This window comes from Mauremys mutica, chromosome 17 (assembly GCF_020497125.1).
Source record: "Mauremys mutica isolate MM-2020 ecotype Southern chromosome 17, ASM2049712v1, whole genome shotgun sequence".
Classification (NCBI taxonomy): domain Eukaryota; kingdom Metazoa; phylum Chordata; order Testudines; family Geoemydidae; genus Mauremys; species Mauremys mutica.
In genome coordinates this window covers 14,327,929-14,348,495 of record NC_059088.1, presented here as the reverse complement: position 1 = coordinate 14,348,495, position 20,567 = coordinate 14,327,929, and the positions used below count along the sequence as shown (strand labels likewise).

At 51.9% G+C, this 20,567-nt stretch overlaps 1 protein-coding gene across 1 annotated transcript in view; it reads right to left on the bottom strand.

Annotated features, from left to right (window-relative positions):
* The window catches only part of LOC123352006, a 63,957-nt gene that overhangs the window by 9,470 nt on the left and 33,920 nt on the right, over nt 1-20,567 (bottom strand). Inside the window, exons 3-10 of the mRNA XM_044991690.1 lie at nt 19,696-19,788; nt 18,152-18,244; nt 16,607-16,699; nt 9,794-9,886; nt 8,223-8,315; nt 6,670-6,762; nt 5,118-5,210; nt 3,565-3,657 (exon numbers count right to left, since the gene is read on the bottom strand). Of these exons, the coding sequence (XP_044847625.1) occupies nt 3,565-3,657; nt 5,118-5,210; nt 6,670-6,762; nt 8,223-8,315; nt 9,794-9,886; nt 16,607-16,699; nt 18,152-18,244; nt 19,696-19,788 (744 nt within the window). The remainder of the gene's footprint in view (nt 1-3,564; nt 3,658-5,117; nt 5,211-6,669; nt 6,763-8,222; nt 8,316-9,793; nt 9,887-16,606; nt 16,700-18,151; nt 18,245-19,695; nt 19,789-20,567) is intronic.

Genomic DNA, 20,567 nt, shown 5'->3' with positions numbered 1-20,567 from the left:
TTGAATTCTATGATTCTATGATTCTGGGGCTCCCAGCCACTTCTGCAGCTGGTAGCTCTGGGTTGATTTAAAGGCCTTGGGGCTCCCAGCCACAGCCGGTGCCCCAGGGCGTTTAAATATTGAAAGGCCACGCTTCTTCCGCTTGAGGCCACATCTCTTCTGGTTGAGGTCACGCCCCTGCTCAGAACTCGGTGTACTGGTAAGTACTTTAAGTTACTTTCACCCCTGGATTGCTTGCAGCATGATATTTGATGAGATCCTGAAGTATATATTGATCTGGGGTGAGTGTCTGGCTCCTTAGAGTTGGAAGAACCTAATATGCGTGATTTCTGGTTTTCAGAATCATTCATCACATAAGTCCAGTTGTCTGGGTGGCAAGCCAGGGGCTGGATTGTCTAAAGACAGACTGTTTGTGGCTCCATGATAAGCCACTGTAGCAATAAAGGAGTACACACTGGTTGCTGCTTAGGCTAAATCTAATTATGGAATATGCCACCAGGAGGGTGAATCTGCCCTGTTTTTTAACAGTCTGACCTGAGTTTGGCATTCTCATATGTGAACCACACCATGCATGGTGACATCACATATTCTACATAATATACAAACTAGTAGTTTGTGGAGAAAAAAAATTAAAGGCAACTGCAGAAAAAAAACAAAAAAAACCCCTCATAATTTATTCCCTAGCTACAGACTTACCCACCATTGCTCTGGCTTTCCTCGTGTTATTACAGAATATTATTCTTCACCTCCCTCATTCTCAGTCATCCTATAGCCCTCTCTCCTGCTGCATACACACATTTACACAACCATTCTTTATTCAGTTGAAATAACGATAGTTGCAGTATTGTGCTGTACTAATAAATAACAACCAGTTACGGTGAATCACAGTAACACAATTTCAATAAATTAATAATAAAAGTTATTAATTATGTCTACTTTATTTTCAATATTATTCGGGGAAATTGTTAATGGAAATCAATAAATTATATTTTACTAAGGGTGAATGAATGAGCCGGCTGGTAAGAAAAAGAAAACAGACACAGAGATAGATGATGAAACACACAGACAAGAACTAGAAAATGTACCAGGTACAAAAAAAAATTAAACCTTTTTTTTTTAATGTTTGTTTACATTCATTCATGCCGGGACTGATGTAGATCTCCATGTTCCTGCACCTATGTACGACCATATCTTCTCACCTTTTGAGATTATCACAAACACTAATTATGCTGATTGCCTCAACAATAACTGATGGCCACTGTGTGAAGTGTTAACGCTAATGTGTCACTGTAGCGGGCTAGTAACCCCGATCCTGCCCTGAAGGGTTAAAACAGCCCTTCCAGCCTTGGGAGTGCCCTCTGACATAGACCATAGGTGCAGGAACTATGGGTGTAGGGAGTGCTGCAGCCCCATGAGGTTTTACCCACAGCCTGCAGCACGATAGGGATCCTGTGGGTCATGTTACCAAATAATACCATACCTGTGCACCGTTTCTTCTGTGTTGCTGCTGGCAAAGGTGCTGCCTTCAGAGCTGAGCACCCATCCAAAAGCCACTGCTACTGTGGGGCAGGATGGGAGGTGGAATAAAAATATAATCCTATGCAGGGCTTGGTATGCTATTGCCATCAATACTTCTGCGCTGATGCTGATGACAGCGCTGCATTCAGAGCTGGATGGCTGAAAAGCAGTGGCTGTTGGGAGGGGGCTCAGCTCTGAAGGCAGCACCATTTCTAGCAGCAACACAGAAGAGAGGATGGCACCGGTATGCTATGATATGGAAACATGACCCACAGGATCCTGATCCTGATGCAGGCCTCTACCCCCTTCCCTTTTTTCCTTGTACATTTTTCCACCTCCTGGTGCTTTGCACCCTGGGCAGCTGCTCCCTTGCCCAACCCTGGTTATAGACCTGATGGATACAACTGTATTGAGACTTGTAAGAAAAACATACTTCAGGGAAAAAAAGAGAGATATTTTCTTGTACCTAATACGTTTTCTAGTTCTTTTCCATGGGTTACATCATCCATCTTTGTGTCCGCTTCCTTTTTCAAACCAGCCACCCGGTTCTCACTATCACCTGATTTAGAAAAAGACGACCACAGTGTTGCTCTATCACTTTTAATAGTGGGGGTGCAGAAAGCCATCCCTTTCCCTCCCTGTTCTCTGTCTTTCCCCAGAGGTAGTGCCCCGAGCAGGGCCTTGTCTCTGGGAGGAGGAGACCTGGATGGGGTAAGGAGGATGAGGCTCAGGCCATTGTTGGGGCTGGCACAGGGACAGGAGCGGAGCCCTGGATGTGGGTGACAGATTTGACTGTGGGCGTGGGGCCATCAGCGAAATCCTGGGCACGGACCCAGCATCCATGACCCCACGTTTGGGGTCGGGAGTGGAGCCGTGGGTAAAACCTCGTTGGGCTACAGCACCCCCCACACCCATAGTTCCTGCACCTATGTACGACCATATATCCTTTTGACCTTGTGAGATTATCACAAACACTAATTATGCTTATCGCCTCAACACTAACTGATGGTCACTGTGTGAAGTGTTGATGATAATGTGTCACTGTAGTTTGGCAGTAACCCGGCTCCTGCCCCGAAGGGTTAAAAGAGCCCTTGGAGAGGCCTGTGGTAGGGGAAACCTGGGCTGATCGGGGAAATAACCACAGCTAGGCCGTGCCCCAATCAAGCTGCAGCTGGCCCTATAAAAAGGCTGTGAGTCAGGAGCTCAGGAGACTCTCTCTCTCACTTTGAGAGGGAGGGACCTGGCTGCAGGGAGCTGAGGGAAGGCACCTGGAGTGGAGCAGGGCTGGGGGAAGGCCAATGGAGCTGGGGAATTCCGGCCTGGAAACCCCTCAGGCTGCGGCCTAGTACAAGTCCAAACAGGTACTGAGGTAGCAGGGGACAGCCCAAGGCTAGGCAGAGGCAGCAGGTCCACACCCAACCTTGCCTATGATGAGTGGCGTTTACTGCAGTCCGCCCCAGGGAGCGGGGGCTAGTTTGTGACTGGCAGTAGCTTACGACTGAGGCGAGGTGGGGATAGGGAGTGCGGGTTTCCCGGGGAGGGGAGACCCCAAGACTGAGGGGTGCCAGTGGTCAGCACCGCAGTGGAAAGTGGCTCCGGAGTCCAGGACGAACATGGGGGCCCACCGGTAGCGAGACACCGGCTGACAGGGGGCGCTCTGGAGGCTGGAAGCTAATTCCCTGAGAGACCAGCCGGAGGTGCCACAGCGGTGAGTCTCAAATCGCTACAGACACATAAGCAGCAGCACAACGCAGATTGGAAGGGTGCTCAACTCAGAAGGCAGCACCATTTCCAGCAGCAACACAGAAGAGAGGATGGCACCGGTATGCTATGATATGGAAACATGACCCCCAGGATCCTGATCCTGATGCAGGCCTCTACCCCCTTCCCTTTTTTCCTTGTCCATTTTTCCACCTTCTGGGGCTTTGCACCCTGGGCAGCTGCTCCCTTGCCCATCCCTGGTTACAGACCTGATGGATACAACTGTATTGAGAATTGTAAGAAAAACATCCTTCAGAGAAAAAAAAGAGAGATATTTTCTTGTACCTAACACGTTTTCTGGTTCTTTTCCATGGGTTACATCATCCATCTTTGTGTCCGCTTCCTTTTTCTCACCATCCAGACCATTCTCACTTGCACCTGATTTAGAAAAAGACGACCACAGTGTTGCTCTATCACTTTTAATTGTGGGGGTTCTGAAAGCCAGCCCCTTTCCCCCCCCTCTTCCCCGCCTTCCCCCAGAGCTAGTGTCCCGAGCAGGGCCTTGTCTCTGGGAGGAGGAGACCCGGATGGGGTAAGGAGGATGAGGCTCGGGCCATTGTTGGAGCTGGCATGGGGACAAGAGCAGAACTCTCGATGTGGGTGACAGATTTGACCGTGGCCGTGGGGCCATCAGCGAAATCCTGGGCACGGACCCAGCATCCATGACCCCACGTTCAGGGTCGGGAGTGGAGCAGTGGGTAAAACCTCGTGGGGTTGCAGCACCCCCCACACCCATAGTTCCTGCTCCTATGTATGACCATATATCCTTCTGACCTTGTGAGATTATCACAAACACTAATTATGCTTATGGCCTCAACACTAACTGTTGGTCACTGTGTGAAGTGTTGACACTGTTTCACTGTAGTGTGGTAGTAACCCTGCTCCTCTCCGAAGGGTTAAAACAACCCTTGGAGAAACCTGGGCTGATCGGTAAAGTAGCCACAGTTGAGCCACGCGCCAATCAGGCCACAGCTGGCCCTATAAAAAGGCTGTGAGCCAGGCACTCCGGAGACTCTCGCTCTATCCTTTGAGAGGGAGGGACCTGGCTGCAGGGAGCTGAGGGATGGCACCTGGAGTGGAGCAGGGCTGGGAGAAGGCCAAGGGAGCTGGGGAGCTCCGGCCTGGAAACCCTCCAGGCTGCGGCCTAGTAGAAGTCCAAACAGGTAATGGGGTTGCAGGGGACAGCCCAAGGCTACGTAGAGGCAGCAGGTCCAAACCCAACCTTGCCTATGATGAGTGGCGTCTGCTGCAGTCTGCCCCAGGGAGCGGGGGCTAGTTGGTGACTGGTAGTAGCCTACGACTGAGGCGAGGTGGGGATAGGGAGTGGGGGGTCCCCGGGGAGGGGATACCCCGAGATAGAGGGTTGTACTGCCCCGGGAAAGAGGCCCCACAGTCCAGGGAGGCACATGGGAGCCCACCAGTAGCCAGACACCGGCTGACAGAGGGCGCTCTGGAGGCTGGAAGCTAATTCCCTGAGAGACCAGCAGGAGGTGCCACAGCGGTGAGTCTCGCATCGCTACAGTCACACAAGCAGCAGCACAATGCAGATTGGAAGGGTGCTCAACTCTGAAGGCAGCACCATTTCCAGCAGCAACACAGAAGAGAGGATGGCACCGGTATGCTATGATATTGAAACATGACTCCCAGGATCCTGATCCTGATGCAGGCCTCTACCCCCTTCCCTTTTTTGCTTGTCCATTTTTCCACCTCCTGGGGCTTTGCACCCTGGGCACCTGCCTGCTCACCCAACCCTGGTTACAGACCTGATGGATACAACTGTATTGAGAATTGTAAGAAAAACATCCTTCAGAGAAAAAAAGAGAGATATTTTCTTGTACCTAATACGTTTTGTGGTTCTTTTCCATGGGTTACATCATCCATCTTTGTGTCCGCTTCCTTTTTCTCACCATCCAGACCATTCTCACTTGCACCTGATTTAGAAAAAGACGACCACAGTGTTGCTCTATCACTTTTAATTGTGGGGGTTCTGAAAGCCAGCCCCTTCCCCCCCCTCTTCCCCGCCTTCCCCCAGAGCTAGTGTCCCGAGCAGGGCCTTGTCTCTGGGAGGAGGAGACCCGGATGGGGTAAGGGGGATGAGGCTCGGGCCATTGTTGGAGCTGGCATGGGGACAAGAGCAGAACTCTCGATGTGGGTGACAGATTTGACCGTGGCCGTGGGGCCATCAGCGAAATCCTGGGCACGGACCCAGCATCCATGACCCCACGTTCAGGGTCGGGAGTGGAGCAGTGGGTAAAACCTCGTGGGGTTGCAGCACCCCCCACACCCATAGTTCCTGCACCTATGTACGACCATATATCCTTCTGACCTTGTGAGATTATCACAAACACTAATTATGCTTATCGCCTCAACACTAACTGTTGGTCACTGTGTGAAGTGTTGACAGTGTTTCACTGTAGTGTGGTAGTAACCCTGCTCCTCTCCAAAGGGTTAAAACATCCCTTGGAGAAACCTGGGCTGATCGGTAAAGTAGCCACAGTTGAGCCACGCGCCAATCAGGCCACAGCTGGCCCTATAAAAAGGCTGTGAGCCAGGCACTCCGGAGACTCTCTCTCTATCCTTTGAGAGGGAGGGACCTGGCTGCAGGGAGCTGAGGGAAGGCACCTGGAGTGGAACAAGGCTGGGAGAAGGCCAAGGGAGCTGGGGAGCTCTGGCCTGGAAACCCCCCAGACTGCGGCCTAGTAGAAGTCCAAACAGGTACTGGGGTTGCAGGGGACAGCCCAAGGCTACGTAGAGGCAGCAGGTCCAAACCCAACCTTGCCTATGATGAGTGGCGTCTGCTGCAGTCTGCCCCAGGGAGCGGGGGCTAGTTGGTGACTGGTAGTAGCCTACGACTGAGGCGAGGTGGGGATAGGGAGTGGGGGGTCCCCGGGGAGGGGATACCCCGAGATAGAGGGTTGTACTGCCCCGGGAAAGAGGCCCCACAGTCCAGGGAGGCACATGGGAGCCCACCAGTAGCCAGACACCGGCTGACAGAGGGCGCTCTGGAGGCTGGAAGCTAATTCCCTGAGAGACCAGCAGGAGGTGCCACAGCGGTGAGTCTCGCATCGCTACAGTCACACAAGCAGCAGCACAATGCAGATTGGAAGGGTGCTCAACTCTGAAGGCAGCACCATTTCCAGCAGCAACACAGAAGAGAGGATGGCACCGGTATGCTATGATATTGAAACATGACTCCCAGGATCCTGATCCTGATGCAGGCCTCTACCCCCTTCCCTTTTTTGCTTGTCCATTTTTCCACCTCCTGGGGCTTTGCACCCTGGGCACCTGCCTGCTCACCCAACCCTGGTTACAGACCTGATGGATACAACTGTATTGAGAATTGTAAGAAAAACATCCTTCAGAGAAAAAAAGAGAGATATTTTCTTGTACCTAATACGTTTTGTGGTTCTTTTCCATGGGTTACATCATCCATCTTTGTGTCCGCTTCCTTTTTCTCACCATCCAGACCATTCTCACTTGCACCTGATTTAGAAAAAGACGACCACAGTGTTGCTCTATCACTTTTAATTGTGGGGGTTCTGAAAGCCAGCCCCTTCCCCCCCCTCTTCCCCGCCTTCCCCCAGAGCTAGTGTCCCGAGCAGGGCCTTGTCTCTGGGAGGAGGAGACCCGGATGGGGTAAGGGGGATGAGGCTCGGGCCATTGTTGGAGCTGGCATGGGGACAAGAGCAGAACTCTCGATGTGGGTGACAGATTTGACCGTGGCCGTGGGGCCATCAGCGAAATCCTGGGCACGGACCCAGCATCCATGACCCCACGTTCAGGGTCGGGAGTGGAGCAGTGGGTAAAACCTCGTGGGGTTGCAGCACCCCCCCACACCCATAGTTCCTGCACCTATGTACGACCATATATCCTTCTGACCTTGTGAGATTATCACAAACACTAATTATGCTTATCGCCTCAACACTAACTGTTGGTCACTGTGTGAAGTGTTGACAGTGTTTCACTGTAGTGTGGTAGTAACCCTGCTCCTCTCCAAAGGGTTAAAACATCCCTTGGAGAAACCTGGGCTGATCGGTAAAGTAGCCACAGTTGAGCCACGCGCCAATCAGGCCACAGCTGGCCCTATAAAAAGGCTGTGAGCCAGGCACTCCGGAGACTCTCTCTCTATCCTTTGAGAGGGAGGGACCTGGCTGCAGGGAGCTGAGGGAAGGCACCTGGAGTGGAACAAGGCTGGGAGAAGGCCAAGGGAGCTGGGGAGCTCTGGCCTGGAAACCCCCCAGACTGCGGCCTAGTAGAAGTCCAAACAGGTACTGGGGTTGCAGGGGACAGCCCAAGGCTACGTAGAGGCAGCAGGTCCAAACCCAACCTTGCCTATGATGAGTGGCGTCTGCTGCAATCTGCCCCAGGGAGCGGGGGCTAGTTGGTGACTGGTAGTAGCCTACGACTGAGGCGAGGTGGGGATAGGGAGTGGGGGTTCCCCGGGGAGGGGATACCCCGAGATAGAGGGTTGTACCGCCAGGGGAAAGAGGCCCCACAGTCCAGGGAGGGACATGGGAGCCCACCAGTAGCCAGACACCGGCTGACAGAGGGCACTCTGGAGGCTGGAAGCTAATTCCCTGAGAGACCAGCAGGAGGTGCCACAGCGGTGAGTCTCGCATCGCTACAGTCCCACAAGCAGCAGCACAATGCAGATTGGAAGGGTGCTCAACTCTGAAGGCAGCACCATTTCCAGCAGCAACACAGAAGAGAGGATGGCACCGGTATGCTATGATATGGAAACATGACCCACAAGATCCCGATCCTGTGGCAGGACTTTAAACCCTTCCCTTTTTTCCTTGTCCATTTTTCCACCTCCTGGGGCTTTGCACCCTGGGCAGCTGCCCCGTCACCCAACCCTGGTTACAGACCTGATGGATACAACTGTATTGAGAATTGTAAGAAAAACATCCTTTAGGGAAAATAAGAGAGATAGTTTCTTGTACCTAATACATTTTCTGGTTCTTTTCCATGGGTTACATCATCCATATTTGTGTCCACTTCCTTTTTCTCACCATCCAGCCCATTCTTCCTTGCACCTGATTTAGAAAAAGACGACCACAGTGTTGCTCTATCACTTTTAATAGTGGGGGTGCTGAAAGCCAGCCCCTATCCCCCCCCTCTTCCCCACCTTCCCCCAGAGCTAGTGCCCCGAGCAGGGCCTTGTCTCTGGGAGGAGGAGACCCGGATGGGGTAAGGAGGATGAGCCTTGGGCCATTGTTGGAGCTGGCCCGGGGACAAGAACAGAGCCCTGGATGTGGATGACAGATTTGACCGTGGCCGTGGGGCCATCAGCAAAATCCTGGGCACAGACCCAGCATCCATGACCCCACGTTCGGCATCGGGAATGGAGCCGTGGGTAAAACCTCATGGGGCTGCAGCACCCCCCACACCCATAGTTCCTGCACCTATATACGACCATATATCCATCTGACCTTGTGAAATTATCACAAACACTAATTATGCTTACCGCCTCAACACTAACTGTTGGTCACTGTGTGAAGTGTTGACACTAATGGGTCACTGTAGTTTGGCAGTAACCTGGCTCCTGCCCCGAAGGGTTAAAAGAGCCCTTGGAGAGGCCTGTGGTAGGGGAAACCTGGGCTGATCGGGGAAATAGCCACAGCTGGGCCGTGCCCCAATCAAGCCGCAGCTGGCCCTATAAAAAGGCTGTGAGCCAGGAGCTCCAGAGACTCTTTTCCTCGCTTTGAGAGGGAGGGACCTGGCTGCAGGGAGCTGAGGGAAGGCACCTGGAGTGCAGCAGGGCTGGGGGAAGGCCAAGGGAGCTGGGGAGCTCCGGCCTGGAAACCCCCCAGGCTGCGGCCTAGTACAAGTCCAAACAGGTACTGGGATTGCTGTGGACAGCCCAAGCCTAGGCAGAGGCAGCAGGACCAAACCCAACCTTGCCTATGATGAGTGTCGTATACTGCAGTCCGCCCCAGGGAGCGGGGGCTAATTGGTGACTGGCAGTAGCCTACGACTGAGGCGAGGTGGGGACAGGGAGTGGGGGTTCCCCGAGGAGGGGAGACCCCGAGATTGAGGGTTGTACTGCCAGAGGAAAGTGGCACCACAGTCCACAGAGGGACATGGGGGCCCACCAGTAGCAGACACTGGCTGACAGAGGGCGCTCTGGAGGCTGGAAGCTAATTCCCTGAGAGACCAGCAGGAGGTGCCACAGCGGTGAGTCTCGCATCGCTACAGTCACACAAGCAGCAGCACAATGCAGATTGGAAGGGTGCTCAACTCTGAAGGCAGCACCATTTCCAGCAGCAACACAGAAGAGAGGATGGCACTGGTATGCTATGATATGGAATCATGACCCACAGGATCCCGATCCTGTTGCAGGCCTTTACCCCCTTCCCTTTTTTCCTTGTCCATTTTTCCACCTCCTGGGGCTTTGCACGCTGGGCAGCTGCCCCCTCACCCAACCCTGGTTACAGACCTGATGGATACAACTGTATTGAGAATTTTAAGAAAAACATCCTTCAGAGAAAAAAAGAGAGATATTTTCTTGTACCTAATACGTTTTCTGGTTCTTTTCCATGGGTTACATCATCCATCTTTTTGTCCGCTTCCTTTTTCTCAACATCCAGCCCATTCTCCCTTGCACCTAATTTAGAAAAAGACGACCACAGTGTTGTTCTATCACTTTTCATAGTGGGGGTTCTGAAAGCCATCCCTTTCCCCCCCCCCTTCCCCGCCTTCCCCCAGAACTAGTGCCCCGAGCAGGGCCTTGTCTCTGGGAGGAGGAGACCCGGATGAGGTAAGGAGGATGATGTTTGGGCCATTGTTGGAGCTGGCCCGGGGACAAGGACGGAGCCCCGGATGTGGGGAGACGGTTGGGAGATGTCCAGGCATGCTCCACGCCAAATTTAAACATTGAGAGGGAGGATGACAGAATAAGAACGGATATAGCCAGAGGGACGGGTTTGGACATAAGGAAGAGGGGGGGGATGGATACTAGACCAATAGGTCATACTGGTGGTACTGTGTCCCTACCAAATTGGGTAACAAAGGTGAGAGAAGCCAAACAGCAAAAATTAGGATGTTTGTTCACCAATGCGAGAAGCCTAGGTAACAAAATGGAGGAATTGGAGCTCCTGGTCCGAGAATTGAATCCGGATATCGTAGGAATAACCGAAACATGGTGGAACGGTAGTCATGACTGGAGTACAGGTATGGAAGGGTATGTGCTGTTTAGGAAAGACCGAAACAAAGGTAAAGGTTGGGGAGTAGCATTGTATGTCAATAATAAGGTAAACTGAAATGAAATAACTAGTAATGGAATGGATAATACGGAGTCTGTTTGGGCAATGGTCACATTAGGGAAGAAAACTACTAGAGCCTCCCCTGGGATAGTGATTGGGGTGTGCTATAGACCGCCGGGATCTAGCCTGGATATGGATAGAGAACTCTTTAATGTTTTTAAGGAGGTAAATACTAATAGGAACTGTATGATCATGGGAGACTTTAACTTCCCGGATATAGATTGGGGGACAAATGCTAGTAATAATAATAGGGCTTAGCTTTTCCTAGACGTGATAGCTGATGAATTCCTTCATCAAGTAGTAGCTGAACCGACGAGGGGGATGCCATTTTAGATTTGGTTTTGGTGAGTAGTGATGACCTTGTTGAGGAAATGGTTGTAGGGGACAACCTTGGCTCAAGTGATCATGAGCTGATTCGGTTCAAAATAAATGGAAGGATAAACAAAATTGCATCTGAGACTAAGGTTTACGATTTCAAAAGGGCTAACTTTACTAAATTAAGGCGACTAGTTAGGGAAGTGGATTGGACTAACATATTTAGGGATCTAAAGGCGGAAGACACCTGGGATTATTTCAGGTTGAAGTTGCAGGAGCTGTCAGAGGCCTGTATCCCGAGAAAGGGAAAACGGTCCTTAGGTAGCAGTTTTAGACCGAGCTGGATGAGCAAGCATCTCAGAGGGGTGATTAAGAAAAAACAGAAAGCGTACAAGGAGTGGAAGATGGGAGGGATCAGCAAAGAAACCTACCTTATTGAGGTCAGAGGGTGTAGGGATGCAGTGAGAGAGGCCAAAAGCCGGGTAGAGATGGACCTTGCGAAGGGAATTAAAACCAATTGTAAAAGGTTTTTTAGCCATATAAATAGGAAGAAAACCAAGAAGGAAGAAGTGGGACCGCTTAAAACTGTAAACGGAGTGGAGATTAAGGATAAACTAGGCATGGCACAATATCTAAATGAATATTTTGCCTCGGTCTTTAATGAGGCTAATGAAGGGCTTAGGAATAGTGGCAGAGTGACTGATGGGAATGAAGGTGCGGGGTTGAAAATTACAGTATCCGAGGTAGAAGCCAAACTTGAACAGCTTAACAGTAGTAAATCAGGCGGCCCGGATAATCTTCATCCTAGAATATTAAAGGAATTGGCAAGTGAAATTGCAAGCCCGTTAGCGATAATTTTTAACGAATCTCTAAACTCGGGGGTTGTACCGTTTGACTGGAGATTAGCTAATATAGTTCCTATTTTCAAGAAGGGGAAAAAAAGTGACTCGGGTAACTACAGGCCTGTTAGTTTAACATCTGTAATTTGTAACGTCATGGAAAAAATATTAAGTAGTTATGGACCTTGAGGTCAATGGCAATTGGGACAAATTACAACATGGTTTTACGAAAGGTAGATCGTGCCAAACCAACCTGATCTCCTTCTTTGAGAAAGTAACAGATTTTTTAGACAAGGGAAATGCGGTGGATCTAATATATCTTGATTTCAGTAAGGCGTTTGATACGGTACCACATGAAGAATTACTGGTTAAATTGGAAAAGATGGGGATCGAAATGAAAATCCAGAGGTGGATAAGGAACTGGTTAAAGGGGAGACTGCAGCGGGTCGTATTGAAAGGTGATCTGTCGGGTTGGAGGGAGGTTACCAGTGGAGTTTCTCAAGGTTCGGTTTTGGGTCCGATCTTATTCAATCTATTTATCACTGACCTTGGAACCAAAAGTAGGAGTGGGCTGATAAAGTTTGTGGATGACACGAAGTTGGGAGGTATTGCCAATTCAGAGAAGGATCGGGATATCCTCCAGGGAGATTTGGATGACCTTGTAAACTGGAGTATTAGTAATAGGATGAAATTCAATAGTGAGAAGTGTAAGGTTATGCATTTAGGGATGACTAACAGGAATTTTAGTTATAAGCTGGGGACGCACCAGTTGGAAGTAACGGAAGAGGAGAAGGACCTCGGAGTCCTGGTTGATCGCAGGATGACTATGAGTCGGCAATGTGATGTCACCATTAAAAAAGCTAATGCGGTCTTGGGATGCATTAGGCGAGGTATTTCTAGTAGAGATAAGGAGGTGCTAGTCCCGTTATATAAGGCGTTGGTGAGACCTCATTTGGAGTACTGCGTGCAGTTTTGGTCTCCCATGTTTAAGAAGGATGAATTCAAACTGGAACGGGTACAAAGAAGGGCCACTAGAATGATCCGAGGAATGGAAAACCTGTCGTATGAAAGGAGACTTGAGGAGCTCGGTTTGTTTTCCTTAATCAAAAGAAGGTTGAGAGGAGATATGATTGCTCTCTTTAAATATATCAGAGGGATAAATACCAGGGAGGGAGAGGAATTATTTCAGCTCAGTACTAATGTTGACACGAGAACAAATGGATATAAATTGGCAGTCGGGAAGTTTAGGCTTGAAATTAGATGAAGGTTTCTAACCATCAGGGGAGTGAAATTCTGGAACAGCCTACCGAGGGAAACAGTGGGGGCGAAGGACCTCTCTGGCTTTAAGATTAAGCTTGATAAGTTTATGGAGGGAATGGTTTGATAGGAGAACGTGATTTAGTCAATAGGTCAATAACGTGCGACCACTGGTAATTAGTACCGAGGGTCAATGTTGGGATATTGAAAGTCTTTTTCCTGAGTGTCTGGCTGGAGAGTCTTGCTCGCATGCTCGGGGTTCAGCTGATCGCCATATTTGGGGTCTGGAAGGAATTTTCCTCCAGGGTAGATTGGCAGTGGCCCTGGAGGTTTTTCGCCTTCCTCCGCAGCATGGGGCAGGGGTCGCTTGCTGGAGGATTATCTGCTACTTGAAGTCTTTAAATCAGGATTTGGGGACTTCAACAGCTGAGTCAAGGGAGAGAATTATTTCAGGAGTGGGTGGGTCAGCTTTTGTGGCCTGCATCTTGCAGGAGGTCAGACTAGATGATCATAATGGTCCCTTCTGATCGTAAGTTCTATGATTCTATGATTCTATGATTATATGATGACAGATTTGAGCGTGGGCGTGGGGCCATCAGCAAAATCCTGGGCACAGACCCAGCATCCATGACCCCACGTTTGGCATCGGGAATGGAGCCGTGGGTAAAACCTCATGGGGCTGCAGCACCCCCCACACCCATAGTTCCTGCACCTATATACGACCATATATCCTTCTGACCTTGTGAGATTATCACAAACACTAATTATGCTTATCGCCTCAACACTAACTGATGGTCACTGTGTGAAGTGTTGATGATAATGTGTCACTGTAGTTTGGCGGTAACTCGGCTCCTGCCCCGAAGGGTTAAAAGAGCCCTTGGAGAGGGCTGTGGTAGGGGAAACCTGGGCTGATCGGGGAAATAGCCACAGCTGGGCCGTGCCCCAATCAAGTCGCAGCTGGCCCTATAAAAAGGCTGTGAGCCAGGAGCTCCGGAGACTCTCTCTCTCGCTTTGAGAGGGAGGGACCTGGCTGCAGGGAGCTGAGAGAAGGTACCTGGAGTGGAGCAGGGCTGGGGGAAGGCCAAGGGAGCTGGGGAGCTCCGGCCTGGAAACCCCCCAGGCTGTGGCCTTGTGGAAGTCCAAACTGGTACTGAGGTAGCAGGGGACAGCCCAAGGCTAGGCAGAGGCAGCAGGTCCACACCCAACCTTGCCTATGATGAGTGGCGTATGCTGCAGTCCACCCCAGGAAGCAGGGGCTAGTTTGTGACTGACAGTAGCTTACGACTGAGGTGAGGTGGGGATAGGGGGTGGGAGTTTCCCGGGGAGGGGAGACCCTGAGACTGACGGGTGCCAGTTGCCAGTACGCCAGTGGAAAGAGGCTCCAGATTCCACAGAGGGACATGGGGGCTCAGCGGTAGCGAGACGCCGGTTGACAGAGGGCGCTCTGGAGGCTTGAAGCTAATTCCCTGTGAGACCAGCAGGAGGCACCACAGCAGTGAGTCTCGCGTCGTTACAGTCACACAAGCAGCAGCAGAATGCAGTTTAGAAGGGTGCTCAACTCTGAAGGCAGCACCATTTCCAGCAGCAACACAGAAGAGAGTGTTGGTGTCACTAGGCCTAAGTAAACCAAAGTGGTAACCAAAGGTCTTCCATGCTGTGAACTTTAACCAGCCTAAGATGCTAACAGACAGCAAGCAAAATGTGTTACTGTCAGCTGTCTCAGCTTACAGCTGCAGGACAGTTTGAAACAGCAAAAAGCCAGGGAGGCGGGGGAGAAGGGGGAGGAAAGTCTGCATGCGTCTGTGCTGTGAAGGCCATAGATAAATATGCGAATGGGAACTTTTCTAACACGCTGAAATGTAATGTTTAAAGTAACTGCTGTTGGGAAGGGAGGGGTGAGGGGGAAAACCAAACAAAAGGCTTACACAAACAAGGGGGGTATAAATGCTGGGACCCTGCCTGCGTGCGGGTGTGCAGGATTTGAGAATGCTTTTTCTCCCTGGCACCTTATTTGGGCTCAAATAAACTTGGTTTGCTTCTCCACCCTGGTGTGTTAATTAGTGCGACGCACAACGGGCAACGAACCCCCGCTGTTGCTTTTCCTCGGGCCCTTTGAGCCGGCAACAAGAGGATGGCACTGGTATGCTATGATATGGAAACATGACCCACAGGATCCTGATCCTGTTGCAGGCCTGATTTAGAAAAAGACGACCACAGTGTTGCTCTATCACTTTTAATAGTGGGGGTGCTGAAAGCCAGCCCCTTTCCCACCCCTCTTCCCCGTCTTCCCCCAGAGCTAGTGCCCCGAGCAGGGCCTTGTCTCTGGGGGGGGGGAGACCCGGATGGGGTAAGGAGGATGAGGCTCGGGCCACTGTTGGGGCTGGCACGGGGACAGGAGCAGAACTCTGGATGTGGGTGACAGCTTTGACCGTGGCCGTGGGGCCATCAGCGAAATCCTGGGCACGGACCCAGTTCCATGACCCCACATTCGGGGTCGGGAGTGAAGCCGTGGGTAAAACCTCGTGGGGCTACTGCACCCCCCACACCCATAGTTCCTGCACCTATGTACGACCATATATCCTTCTGACCTTGTGAGATTATCACAAACACTAATTATGCTTATCGCCTCAACACTAACTGATGGTCACTGTGTGAAGTGTTAACAGTGTTTCACTGTAAGTGGGTAGTAACCCTGCTCCTCTCCGAAGGGTTAAAACAACCCTTGGAGAAACCTGGGCTGATCGGTAAAGTAGCCACAGTTGAGCCACGCACCAATCAGGTCACAGCTGGCCCTATAAAAAGGCTGTGAGCCAGGAGCTCCGGAGACTCTCTCTCTTGCCTTTGAGAGGGAGGGACCTGGCTGCAGGGAGCTGAGGGAAGGCACCTGGAGTGGAGCAGGGATGGGGGAAGGCCAAGGGAGCTGGGGAGCTCCGGCCTGGAAACCCCCCAGGCTGCGGCCTAGTACAAGTCCAAACAGGTACTGGGGTTGCAGGGGACAGCCCAAGGCTAGGCAGAGGCAGCAGGACCAAACCCAACCTTGCCTATGATGAGTGTCGTATACTGCAGTCCGCCCCAGGGAGCGGGAGCTAATTGGTGACTGGCAGTAGCCTACGACTGAAGCGAGGTGGGGATAGGGAGTGGGGGTTCCCCGGGGAGGGGAGACCCCGAGATTGAGAGTTGTACTGCCAGAGGAAAGAGGCACCACAGTCCACAGAGGGACATGGGGGCCCACCAGTAGCGAGAGACCGGCTGACAGAGGGCGCTCTGGAGGCTGGAAGCTAATTCCCTGAGAGACCAGCAGGAGGTGCCACAGCGGTGAGTCTCGCATCACTACAGTCACACAAGCAGCAGCACAATGCAGATTGGAAGGGTGCTCAACTCTGAAGGCAGCACCATTTCCAGCAGCAACACAGAAGACAGGATGGCACCGGTATGCTATGCTATGGAAACATGACCCACAGGATCCTGATCCTGTGGCAGGCCTCTGCCCCCTTCCCTTTTTTCCTTGTCCATTTTTCCACCTCCTGGGGTTTGCACCCTGGGCAGCTGCTCCCTCACCCAACCCTGGTTACAGACCTGATGGATACAACTGTATTGAGAATTTTAAGAAAAACATCCTTCAGAGAAAAAAAAAGAGATATTTTCTTGTACCTAATACGTTTTCTGGTTCTTTTCCATGGGTTACATCATCCATCTTTGTGTCCGCTTCCTTTTTCTCACCATACAGCCCATTCTCCCTTGCACCTGATTTAGAAAAAATGACCATAGTGTTGCTCTATCACTTTTAATAGTGGGGATGCTGAAAGCCAGCCCTTTCCCCCCCTTTCCCCTTCCCCCAGAGCTAGTGCCTCGAGCAGGGCCTTGTCTCTGGGACGGGGAGACCCGGATGGGGTAAGGAGGCTGAGGGTCAGGCCATTGTTGGGGCTGGCACAGGGACAGGAACGGAGCCCTGGATGTGGATGACAGATTTGACTATGGGCGTGGGGCCATCAGCGAAATCCTGGGCACGGACCCAGCATCCATGACCCCACGTTTGGGGTCGGGAGTGGAGCCGTGGGTAAAACCTCGTGGGGCTACAGCACCCCCCACACCCATAGTTCCTGCACCTATGTACGACCATATATCCTTCTGACCTTGTGAGATTATCACAAACACTAATTATGCTTATCGCCTCAACACTAACTGATGGTCACTGTGTGAAGTGTTAACAGTGTTTCACTGTAAGTGGGTAGTAACCCTGCTCCTCTCCGAAGGGTTAAAACATCCCTTGGAGAAACCTGGGCTGATCGGTAAAGTAGCCACAGTTGAGCCACGCACCAATCAGGTCACAGCTGGCCCTATAAAAAGGCTGTGAGCCAGGAGCTCCGGAGACTCTCTCTCTTGCCTTTGAGAGGGAGGGACCTGGCTGCAGGGAGCTGAGGGAAGGCACCTGGAGTGGAGCAGGGCTGGGGGAAGGCCAAGGGAGCTGGGGAGCTCCAGCCTGGAAACCCCCCAGGCTGCGGCCTAGTACAAGTCCAAACAGGTACTGGGGTTTCTGTGGACAGCCCAAGGCTAGGCAGAGGCAGCAGGACCAAACCCAACCTTGCCTATGATGAGTGTCGTATACTGCAGTCCGCCCCAGGGAGCGGGAGCTAATTGGTGACTGGCAGTAGCCTACGACTGAAGCGAGGTGGGGATAGGGAGTGGGGGTTCCCCGGGGAGGGGAGACCCCGAGATTGAGAGTTGTACTGCCAGAGGAAAGAGGCACCACAGTCCACAGAGGGACATGGGGGCCCACCAGTAGCGAGACACCGGCTGACAGAGGGCGCTCTGGAGGCTGGAAGCTAATTCCCTGAGAGACCAGCAGGAGGTGCCACAGCGGTGAGTCTCGCATCGCTACAGTCACACAAGCAGCAGCACAATGCAGATTGGAAGGGTGCTCAACTCTGAAGGCAGCACCATTTCCAGCAGCAACACAGAAGACAGGATGGCACCGGTATGCTATGCTATGGAAACATGACCCACAGGATCCTGATCCTGTGGCAGGCCTCTGCCCCCTTCCCTTTTTTCCTTGTCCATTTTTCCACCTCCTGGGGTTTGCACCCTGGGCAGCTGCTCCCTCACCCAACCCTGGTTACAGACCTGATGGATACAACTGTATTGAGAATTTTAAGAAAAACATCCTTCAGAGAAAAAAAAAGAGATATTTTCTTGTACCTAATACGTTTTCTGGTTCTTTTCCATGGGTTACATCATCCATCTTTGTGTCCGCTTCCTTTTTCTCACCATACAGCCCATTCTCCCTTGCACCTGATTTAGAAAAAATGACCATAGTGTTGCTCTATCACTTTTAATAGTGGGGATGCTGAAAGCCAGCCCTTTCCCCCCCTTTCCCCTTCCCCAGAGCTAGTGCCTCGAGCAGGGCCTTGTCTCTGGGACGGGGAGACCCGGATGGGGTAAGGAGGCTGAGGGTCAGGCCATTGTTGGGGCTGGCACAGGGACAGGAACGGAGCCCTGGATGTGGATGACAGATTTGACTATGGGCGTGGGGCCATCAGCGAAATCCTGGGCACGGACCCAGCATCCATGACCCCACGTTTGGGGTCGGGAGTGGAGCCGTGGGTAAAACCTCGTGGGGCTACAGCACCCCCCACACCCATAGTTCCTGCACCTATGTACGACCATATATCCTTCTGACCTTGTGAGATTATCACAAACACTAATTATGCTTATCGCCTCAACACTAACTGATGGTCACTGTGTGAAGTGTTAACAGTGTTTCACTGTAAGTGGGTAGTAACCCTGCTCCTCTCCGAAGGGTTAAAACATCCCTTGGAGAAACCTGGGCTGATCGGTAAAGTAGCCACAGTTGAGCCACGCACCAATCAGGTCACAGCTGGCCCTATAAAAAGGCTGTGAGCCAGGAGCTCCGGAGACTCTCTCTCTTGCCTTTGAGAGGGAGGGACCTGGCTGCAGGGAGCTGAGGGAAGGCACCTGGAGTGGAGCAGGGCTGGGGGAAGGCCAAGGGAGCTGGGGAGCTCCAGCCTGGAAACCCCCCAGGCTGCGGCCTAGTACAAGTCCAAACAGGTACTGGGGTTGCAGGGGACAGCCCAAGGCTAGGCAGAGGCAGCAGGACCAAATCCAACCTTGCCTATGATGAGTGTCGTATACTGCAGTCCGCCCCAGGGAGCGGGAGCTAATTGGTGACTGGCAGTAGCCTACGACTGAAGCGAGGTGGGGATAGGGAGTGGGGGTTCCCCAGGGAGGGGAGACCCCGAGATTGAGAGTTGTACTGCCAGAGGAAAGAGGCACCACAGTCCACAGAGGGACATGGGGGCCCACCAGTAGCGAGAGACCGGCTGACAGAGGGCGCTCTGGAGGCTGGAAGCTAATTCCCTGAGAGACCAGCAGGAGGTGCCACAGCGGTGAGTCTCGCATCGCTACAGTCACACAAGCAGCAGCACAATGCAGATTGGAAGGGTGCTCAACTCTGAAGGCAGCACCATTTCCAGCAGCAACACAGAAGACAGGATGGCACCGGTATGCTATGCTATGGAAACATGACCCACAGGATCCTGATCCTGTGGCAGGCCTCTGCCCCCTTCCCTTTTTTCCTTGTCCATTTTTCCACCTCCTGGGGTTTGCACCCTGGGCAGCTGCTCCCTCACCCAACCCTGGTTACAGACCTGATGGATACAACTGTATTGAGAATTTTAAGAAAAACATCCTTCAGAGAAAAAAAAAGAGATATTTTCTTGTACCTAATACGTTTTCTGGTTCTTTTCCATGGGTTACATCATCCATCTTTGTGTCCGCTTCCTTTTTCTCACCATACAGCCCATTCTCCCTTGCACCTGATTTAGAAAAAATGACCATAGTGTTGCTCTATCACTTTTAATAGTGGGGATGCTGAAAGCCAGCCCTTTCCCCCCCTTTCCCCTTCCCCCAGAGCTAGTGCCTCGAGCAGGGCCTTGTCTCTGGGAGGGGGAGACCCGGATGGGGTAAGGAGGCTGAGGGTCAGGCCATTGTTGGGGCTGGCACAGGGACAGGAACGGAGCCCTGGATGTGGATGACAGATTTGACTATAGGCGTGGGGCCATCAGCGAAATCCTGGGCACGGACCCAGCATCCATGACCCCACGTTTGGGGTCGGGAGTGGAGCCGTGGGTAAAACCTCGTGGGGCTACAGCACCCCCCACACCCATAGTTCCTGCACCTATGTACGACCATATATCCTTCTAACCTTGTGAGATTATCACAAACACTAATTATGCTTATGGCGTCAACACTAACTGATGGTCACTGTGTGAAGTGTTGACACTAATGGGTCACTGTATTGTGGCGATGTGATGAAGTGAGGGGGTTTTTCTTGGGGTTTTCTGTGTTTTCCAGTGGTTTGCATGCACAGGGGGTGGGACTCAGTGTCCCCGGGTGTTACTGGTTTAATGAGGTGAGGGGAGAGGGAGTTTGTTGTTACAGAGGACCGGAAAGGGACTTGAGACCCCAGCCGAGGGCCTGGAGGACGGAGACCCTGGTGACTGGTGACCTGGTGACCCGGAGACCCAGCTCAGGAGACACAGCCTGTTCTGGCCAGTGGGAGGACAATGGGCTGCAGAGAGTGGACCCCGGTGAC